Consider the following 9,687-nt stretch of genomic DNA (forward strand, 5'->3'; position numbering starts at 1 on the left):
TAGTTCCACTACTCTGTCCCTTGCTCCTAGTTCCACTGCTCTGTCCCTTGCTCCTAGTTCCACTGCTCTGTCCCTTGCTCCTAGTTCCACTGCTCTGTCCCTTGCTCCTAGTTCCACTACTCTGTCCCTTGCTCCTAGTTCCACTGCTCTGTCCCTTGCTCCTAGTTCCACTGCTCTGTCCCTTGCTCCTAGTTCCACTGCTCTGTCCCTTGCTCCTAGTTCCACCACTCTGTCCCTTGCCCCTAGTTCCACTGCTCTGTCCCTTGTCCCTAGTTCCACTGCTCTGTCCCTTGTCCCTAGTTCCACTGCTCTGTCCCTTGTCCCTAGTTCCACTACTCTGTCCCTTGCTCCTCGTTCCACTGCTCTGTCCCTTGCCCCTAATTCCACTGCTCTGTCCCTTGCTCCTAGTTCCACTGCTCTGTCCCTTGTCCCTAGTTCCACTGCTCTGTCCCTTGCTCCTAGTTCCACTGCTCTGTCCCTTGCTCCTAGTTCCACTGCTCTGTCCCTTGCTCCTCGTTCCACTGCTCTGTCCCTTGTCCCTAGTTCCACTGCTCTGTCCCTGTTCTCTCAGCCCAGTTAGAGGACCTCAGCCCATGTTACCTTGGCCTTTCTGAAAAGACGTTGAGACTGACAGCAGAGCACCTGTTGTTCCGACAGACAGGCTTCACTTGGCTGTACCAATAGACTGTAATTATAGTATGTCTAGAAGAGTGTTATCTCTCTCTCTCTTCCCTTTTCGAGTTAAGCCCATATCATCTCAGTTGTTATTGCTTTACCCGTTTCCCACTTGACTTCCCAAAAGGAGTGACGTCCCTGGTTCTCTGTCTTCTTCTCTCCTCAGTTCCTTCCTGTCTACACTCCATCAGAAGAGGAGAGGAATAACCCTGCTCTGTTTGCTCACAACGTCAGGCGCCTGATGGCCAAGTGAGTCATGAGACGCACACACACACACACACACACACACACACACACACACACACACACACACACACACACACACACACACACACACACACACACACACACACACACACACACACACACACACACACACACACACACACGTGGCCTCCCATAGGCCTTCACGGGGCCAGCAAGTGACTGGTTAACTCTCTCCTCATGCTCTAGTCTGCCTACTGTTCCTCACGTCTCTATATGGCCCCATCACAGACTACTGGTTAACTCTCTCCTCATGCTCTAGTCTGACTGTCTACTGTTCCTCACGTCTCTAGATGGCCCCATCACAGACTACTGGTTAACTCTCTCCTCACTATCAGACTGTATATCAGACTGTATATCAGACTGTATATCAGACTGTATATCAGGCTGTATATCAGACTGTATATCAGACTGTATATCAGACTGTATATCAGACCGTATATCAGACATCAGACTGTATATCAGACTGTATATCAGACTGTATATCAGACTGTATATCAGGCTGTATATCAGACTGTATATCAGACTGTATATCAGACTGTATATCAGGCTGTAGATCAGACTGTAGATCAGACTGTAGATCAGACTGTAGATCAGACTGTATATCAGACTGTATATCAGACTGTATATCAGACATCAGACTGTATATCAGACTGTATATCAGGCTGTATATCAGACTGTATATCAGACTGTATATCAGACTGTATATCAGGCTGTATATCAGACTGTATATCAGACTGTAGATCAGACTGTAGATCAGACTGTAGATCAGACTGTAGATCAGACTGTATAGCAGACTGTATATCAGACTGTACATCAGACTGTATATCAGACTGTATATCAGACTGTATATCAGACTGTATATCAGACATCAGACTGTATATCAGACTGTATATCAGGCTGTATATCAGACTGTGTATCAGACTGTATATCAGACTGTATATCAGACTGTATATCAGGCTGTATATCAGACTGTAGATCAGACTGTAGATCAGACTGTATATCAGACTGTAGATCAGACTGTATATCAGACTGTATATCAGGCTGTATATCAGACTGTAGATCAGACTGTAGATCAGACTGTATATCAGACTGTAGATCAGACTGTATATCAGACTGTATATCAGACTGTAGATCAGACTGTAGATCAGACTGTATATCAGGCTGTATATCAGACTGTATATCAGACTGTACATCAGGCTGTACATCAGACTGTATATCAGACTGTACATCAGACTGTACATCAGACTGTATATCAGACTGTATATCAGACTGTATCCTAGTTAACTCTGTTTAATTCTCTATCCTTCCTCTACAGGGCGCTGGACATCCCCATTACTGACTACTCGTTTGAAGACTGTCAGCTGGCCATGGCTGAGGGTCAACTCAGACTCCCTGTTGACACCTGCCTGCTGGAGTTCGCCAAGCTGGTCCGGAGACTGGGGTGAGTTGAGGTCAATTCAGGCTTCAAATCGGGCATCAGGAGGGGAGAATCAGGGGTGGTGTGGGGGGGGGGGGGGGGGTGACCATAGGGGGAGTAGGAGGGGGGGTGACTAGTGGTGGCTATTCAAATCAAATCAAATCAAATTTTCACATGCTCCGAATACAACAGGTGTAGAACTTACCGTGAAATGCTGACTTACAATGCAGTTCAAGAAATAGAGTTAAGAAAATATTGACTAAATAAACTAAAGTTTAACAAATGTAACACTAGAAAATGACATAACAATCAGCAGTCTGATGGTCTGATGGTAGAAACTATTGGCCGGGCTGACAGTTTTTCCCATGATGCTCCTGGGTGATTCAGAAGGGGAGAACAGGCCGTGGCTACGGGACCCCTGATCTTCTTGGCCTCTAGTTCAGACCCAGGGCCGTGAGCTTTGTAACGACTTCAGATGACTAGCTATCTGGCTAAGTAAGGAGTCTGAAAACCAGACTAGAGATACTACTAACCCAACTCACTGTCATAGTGATGGTTCTAAAGTACAATATATTCATCCTACTAACTCACTGTCATAGTGATGGTTCTATAATACAACATATTCATCCTACTAACTCACTGTCATAGTGATGGTTCTAAAGTACAATACAACATATTCATCCTACTAACTCACTGTCATAGTGATGGTTCTATAATACAATATATTCATCCTACTAACTCACTGTCATAGTGATGGTTCTATAATACAACATATTCATCCTACTAACTCACTGTCATAGTGATGGTTCTATAATACAATATATTCATCCTACTAACTCACTGTCATAGTGATGGTTCTATAATACAACATATTCATCCTACTAACTCACTGTCATAGTGATGGTTCTATAATACAATATATTCATCCTACTAACTCACTGTCATAGTGATGGTTCTATAATACAATATATTCATCCTACTAACTCACTGTCATAGTGATGGTTCTATATTACAACATATTCATCCTACTAACTCACTGTCATAGTGATGGTTCTATAATACAATATATTCATCCTACTAACTCACTGTCATAGTGATGGTTCTATAATACAACATATTCATCCTACTAACTCACTGTCATAGTGATGGTTCTATAATACAACATATTCATCCTACTAACTCACTGTCATAGTGATGGTTCTATAATACAACATATTCATCCTAGGATGTGTATAAATCCTCAATGTGTTGGTGTCAATGTGCATGTTGTGTTGTCTATTTGAACTGGGTAGGAGTTGTGTGTTTTTTTGTCTTGTGTCAGTGTGTTGTGTTGCAGGTTTATTTTGTGCTTACATGATGGTGTGAATATGCAGTGTTTGTGGTTGATTGTGTTTGTGGTAATTGCGCCGGTTGAAGCTGGTTTAGCTTGAATTGGTTTGTCTTAAATATGCAGCAGGCTCTGTATTAATGTGTAGATGTTACCTGGTCAGGTTGAACCCCAGAATGTAGAGACTCTGTATTAATGTTACCTGGTCAGGTTGAACCCCAGAATGTAGAGACTCTGTATTAATGTTACCTGGTCAGGTTGAACCCCAAGAATGTAGAGACTCTGTATTAATGTTACCTGGTCAGGTTGAACCCCAGAATGTAGAGACTCTGTATTAATGTTACCTGGTCAGGTTGAACCCCAAGAATGTAGAGACTCTGTATTAATGTTACCTGGTCAGGTTGAACCCCAGAATGTAGAGACTCTGTATTAATGTTACCTGGTCAGGTTGAACCCCAGAATGTAGAGACTCTGTATTAATGTTACCTGGTCAGGTTGAACCCCAGAATGTAGAGACTCTGTATTAATGTTACCTGGTCAGGTGTAACCCCAGAATGTAGAGACTCTGTATTAATGTTACCTGGTCAGGTTGAACCCCAAGAATGTAGAGACTCTGTATTAATGTTACCTGGTCAGGTTGAACCCCAGAATGTAGAGACTCTGTATTAATGTTACCTGGTCAGGTGGAACCCCAGAATGTAGAGACTCTGTATTAATGTTACCTGGTCAGGTTGAACCTCCAGAATGTAGAGACTCTTTATTAATGTTACCTGGTCAGGTTGAACCCCAGAATGTAGAGACTCTGTATTAATGTTACCTGGTCAGGTTGAACCTCCAGAATGTAGAGACTCTTTATTAATGTTACCTGGTCAGGTTGAACCCCAGAATGTAGAGACTCTGTATTAATGTTACCTGGTCAGGTTGAACCCCAGAATGTAGAGACTCTGTATTAATGTTACCTGGTCAGGTTGAACCCCAGAATGTAGAGACTCTGTATTAATGTTACCTGGTCAGGTTGAACCCCAGAATGTAGAGACTCTGTATTAATGTTACCTGGTCAGGTTGAACCCCAGAATGTAGAGATTCTGTATTAATGTTACCTGGTCAGGTGGAACCCCAGAATGTAGAGACTCTGTATTAATGTTACCTGGTCAGGTTGAACCCCAGAACGTAGAGACTCTGTATTAATGTTACCTGGTCAGGTTGAACCCCAAGAATGTAGAGACTCTGTATTAATGTTACCTGGTCAGGTTGAACCCCAGAATGTAGAGATTCTGTATTAATGTTACCTGGTCAGGTTGAACCCCAGAATGTAGAGACTCTGTATTAATGTTACCTGGTCAGGTTGAACCCCAGAATGTAGAGACTCTGTATTAATGTTACCTGGTCAGGTTGAACCCCAGAATGTAGAGACTCTGTATTAATGTTACCTGGTCAGGTTGAACCCCAGAATGTAGAGACTCTGTATTAATGTTACCTGGTCAGGTTGAACCCCAGAATGTAGAGACTCTGTATTAATGTTACCTGGTCAGGTTGAACCCCAGAATGTAGAGACTCTGTATTAATGTTACCTGGTCAGGTTGAACCCCAGAATGTAGAGACTCTGTATTAATGTTACCTGGTCAGGTTGAACCCCAGAATGTAGAGACTCTGTATTAATGTTACCTGGTCAGGTTGAACCCCAGAATGTAGAGACTCTGTATTAATGTTACCTGGTCAGGTTGAACCCCAGAATGTAGAGACTCTGTATTAATGTTACCTGGTCAGGTTGAACCTCCAGAATGTAGAGACTCTTTATTAATGTTACCTGGTCAGGTTGAACCACAGAATGTAGAGACTCTGTATTAATGTGTAGATGTTACCTGGTCAGGTTGAACCCCAGAATGTAGAGACTCTGTATTAATGTTACCTGGTCAGGTTGAACCCCAGAATGTAGAGACTCTGTATTAATGTTACCTGGTCAGGTTGAACCCCAGAATGTAGAGACTCTGTATTAATGTTACCTGGTCAGGTTGAACCCCAGAACGTAGAGACTCTGTATTAATGTGTCGATGTTACCTGGTCAGGTTGAAGCCGCAGAACTTAGAGAAGGTACTGCAGGAGTTTGGTAACAGAGCCAGGAAGATGGAGGGAGAGAAGCTGGGTCTGGAAGACTTTGCCCACTACCTTGATGTCCCTGTGTCAGACATGCTCAGAGACATCTTCTCCCTCTTCAACGAGGTAAGGAAACACACACTGAATATAATATCACCCCATTAGGAGATTTGAAGGCCGAAGTTACAAGTATCTCAACTTCCTAAAACTCAGAAAACAGAAATATATGTTTTCCCTATATTGTGTATTTTAATATTGAAATACAGATTTCGATATTAGATTTCGATATTAGACATAGATTTAGATATTATATACTAGATTTAGACATTAGATTTAGACATTATATTTAGATATTAGATTTAAATGTACGATATTCGATTTAGACATTAGATTTAGATATTAAATTTAAATGTAAGATATTAGATTTAGACATTAGATTTAGATATAAGATTTAGACATTAGATTTAGACTTTAGACATTAGATTTAGAAATTAGATTTAGACATTAGATTTAGGCATTAGATTTAGACATTAGATTCAGACATTAGACTTTAGACATTAGATTTAGACATTAGACTTTAGACATTAGATTTAGATATTAGATTTAGACATTAGACTTTAGACATTAGATTTAGACATTAGATTTAGATATTAGATTTAGACTTTAGATTTAAATATAAGATGTGATTTAGACTTTAGATTTAGACATTAGATTTAGATATTAGATTTAGACTTTAGATTTAAATATAAGATGTGATTTAGACTTTAGATTTAGACATTAGATTTAGACATTAGATTTAGACTTTAGATTTAAATATAAGATGTGATTTAGACATTAGATTTAGACATTAGATTTAGACATGAGATTTAGACTATAGATTTAAATATAAGATGTGATTTAGACATTAGATTTAGACTTTAGATTTAGACATTAGATTTAGACATGTGGGTTTGCCAGATTCCTTCTAACCGGTAACTCTTCACTCTGTCCTTCTCTCGTCTCCTCCAGCAGGCAGACAACATGATAGACATCAGAGAATATGTCATCGCCTTATCGGTTGTATGCAGACCTGCTAAAACACTGGAGACCATGAAGCTGGCCTTCAAGGTACGTTCTGCTCCAGCTCTGGTTTCATGCTCTGTCAAGGTGGCTTTCAGAGGGCCTACCACCATTTCAGAGGGCCTACGACCATTTCAGAGGGCCTACGACCATTTCAGAGGGCCTACCACCATTTCAGAGGGCCTACCACCATTTCAGAGGGCCTACCACCACTGATATTTCTGCCATTTTTCCATTTGAGACGACGTACTATAATGACCTACGGTGTGAGTTGTAGACTGTGTGTGTAGATATGAACAGATGGTCTGAGCGCCAGCCGGCTCAGTGCGAGCGAGATATGAAGGAGGGGTCAGGGTCATCTAATGTGTGTTAGTTATTATTTGCGTATATCCCAGATGTTTGAGGCGGAGGAGGACGGCGCCGTCACAGGGGCTGAGTTGTCCTGCATCCTGAAGACGGCGTTAGGAGTGGCTGTCCTCGACGTCTCACGTCTCTTCACCGCTATCGACACAGAGGACGCTGGGAAACTCACCTTCGGTAAGAAACGACATGTCTTAGCTTTGTACTGGGGCCGCCTTCTGTTCAGCTGTTCTTGGAGTATACGCCTGGGATGATTTTGGAACGGAACAAAGAATATGTCAAAGTTACGTTGTATATCTGTAATCTCTAGTTCATTTGTAAAATATTAGGAGTGTGCCTATCTTTGTAAACATGTACTTGTTTCCTAGTGTGTTAATGGTCGGTTACTGTATTTAACTTGCTTGGAATAACCTTACCTTTGTGTCTGGCGCCCTCCTGTGGTGGTAACAGACAAGTTCAGGAGCTTTGCAGAGCAGCACCCAAACTTCAGTGAGGACTACCTGTCCACAGACAATACAGGCCGTAACGGCTGTCCTCACCAGCCCAAAGCCACGCCCAACGCCAAGCCCCAGACCAATGGCTTCTGCCCTGACTTCAGCCCGCGAGACAACCACCACGACACAACGACGGACGGTTCAGTGAAGAAACACAACTGAGTCTGTTAGCCACCTCAGAGTCCACCTCTCCTGGTGAGAGAGTGGTGGGGGTGGGGGTTGTTGTTGATGGGCTATATGTATGGTCAGTCACACACACACACACACACACACACACACACACACATGAGAAATGTAACCCTTATTAACCGTATCCATAATGTTTATACGGTTCATTTGATCTTGATGATCTAACGTTGTTGTTTTAGTAGAGTTCTTCTGTATTTGTTCTGAGGAAGAAACATGCTTTTCAATGGCAAAAAGATGGCTAATGACGATTGAGGAGAAATGAAGCGTGAAACACTTGAAGGGCAACACTTATTACGTTTCCTCCATGGTGAGGTTTGGGAGTGGTTGATAGAAGGGACAACACCCCAGCCAGGGAAGGGACAACACCCTAGCCAGTGAAGGGACAACACCCCAGCCAGTGAAGGGACAACACCCCAGCCAGTGAAGGGACAACACCCCAGCCAGTGAAGGGACAACACCCCAGCCAGTGAAGGGACAACACCCCAGCCAGTGAAGGGACAACACCCCAGTCAGTGAAGGGACAACACCCCAGCCAGGGAAGGGAGTTTTAGTTTTGAGTGAATTCAGTGTTTCTTTCTTTGTTTAATCTTCTTCTTTCTAATGGAAGCGGCCATTTTAAAACGCATGTTTGAGTCTGCATGGGTGCTTTACTGTCAGTGAGCAGTACGGAGGGAGTGTGACTGAATAGAACAGCCTTGAAGCACCAGTGACATTGTCTGAGGCCACTTTGGCTTTGATTGAACTTTTGAGGTGCAGTATGGCTGATGTACAGATGTAGGATCTTAATATGAGCCAGTTTGCTACAGCAGGAAAATTATCCTGCAGCAACAGGAAATGTGAATTATTATATGGATTATAATTAATGGTAATTGTTGGGCAGGTTAATACATCAATATATAATATAAGAGAAAATAAAGTCTTACATTTCTAAGTGGAAATTACAAACTTCAAAAGCCATTTTAAACCTAAAATACACTACACGTTTTAAATGCAGGAAAGTTCAATGAAGATCCTACACCTGTAAGAGGGGTCAGATTTAAGGTGTGATTATGGCTGATATCAGAGGGGTCAGATTTAAGGTGTGATATGGCTGATATCAGATGGGTCAGATTTAAAGCGTGATATGGCTGATATCAGAGGGGTCAGATTTAAGGTGTGATATGGCTGATAGCAGAGGGGTTAGATTTAAGGTGTGATTATGGCTGATATCAGAGGGGTCAGATTTAAGGTGTGATTATGGCTGATATCAGAAAGATGGCAGAGATCCAGATGCCGGTTGAACTCAAAATGAGCCGGTCATGTTTTTTGTTTTTTTAAATCTCAGGGTTCAGTAACGAGACTCATTCAACTAGAAAGATGTCCTTATCGTCATGTTACATGGCCTTGACCACAGTCCTGGAAACATGTTTTTATACCATAATGACCATGTCTTTCTGGGGAAAACAACAGAACTAGAGGTGTATAAGGCTTTAAGGGAAAACAATAGAACCAGAGGTGTATAAGGCTTTAAGGGAAAACAATAGAACTAGAGGTGTATAAGGCTTTAAGGGAAAACAATAGAACTAGAGGTGTATAAGGCTTTAAGGGAAAACAATAGAACTAGATATGTATAAGGCTTTAAGGGAAAACAATAGAACTAGAGGTGTATAAGGCTTTAAGGGAAAACAATAGAACCAGAGGTGTATAAGGCTTTAAGGGAAAACAATAGAACTAGAGGTGTATAAGGCTTTAAGGGAAAACAATAGAACTAGAGGTGTATAAGGCTTTAAGGGAAAACAATAGAACTAGAGGTGTACAAGGCTTTA

The 9,687-nt window shown here is 41.9% G+C and overlaps 2 protein-coding genes across 3 annotated transcripts in view; both read left to right on the forward strand.

Annotated features, from left to right (window-relative positions):
* The window catches only part of LOC139572875 (lysophosphatidylcholine acyltransferase 1-like), a 58,099-nt gene extending 49,174 nt beyond the window's left edge, over nt 1-8,925 (forward strand). Inside the window, exons 9-14 of one of the 2 annotated variants that reach the window (XM_071395703.1) lie at nt 842-924; nt 2,258-2,383; nt 5,753-5,906; nt 6,789-6,887; nt 7,235-7,376; nt 7,650-8,925. In XM_071395703.1, the coding sequence (XP_071251804.1) occupies nt 842-924; nt 2,258-2,383; nt 5,753-5,906; nt 6,789-6,887; nt 7,235-7,376; nt 7,650-7,855 (810 nt within the window). In that variant the 3' untranslated portion in view covers nt 7,856-8,925. The remainder of the gene's footprint in view (nt 1-841; nt 925-2,257; nt 2,384-5,752; nt 5,907-6,788; nt 6,888-7,234; nt 7,377-7,649) is intronic. The other variant, XM_071395704.1, reaches the window with a different exon arrangement.
* Nucleotides 1-9,473, forward strand: part of LOC139572876 (lysophosphatidylcholine acyltransferase 1) — a 280,718-nt gene extending 271,245 nt beyond the window's left edge. The window contains exon 15 of the transcript XR_011674508.1: nt 8,924-9,473. The gene's annotated coding sequence lies outside the window, so the exon portion shown is untranslated. The remainder of the gene's footprint in view (nt 1-8,923) is intronic.
* Nucleotides 9,474-9,687: the final 214 nt, after the last annotated feature.

Source organism: Salvelinus alpinus, chromosome 4 (assembly GCF_045679555.1).
Source record: "Salvelinus alpinus chromosome 4, SLU_Salpinus.1, whole genome shotgun sequence".
Lineage (NCBI taxonomy): Eukaryota > Metazoa > Chordata > Actinopteri > Salmoniformes > Salmonidae > Salvelinus > Salvelinus alpinus.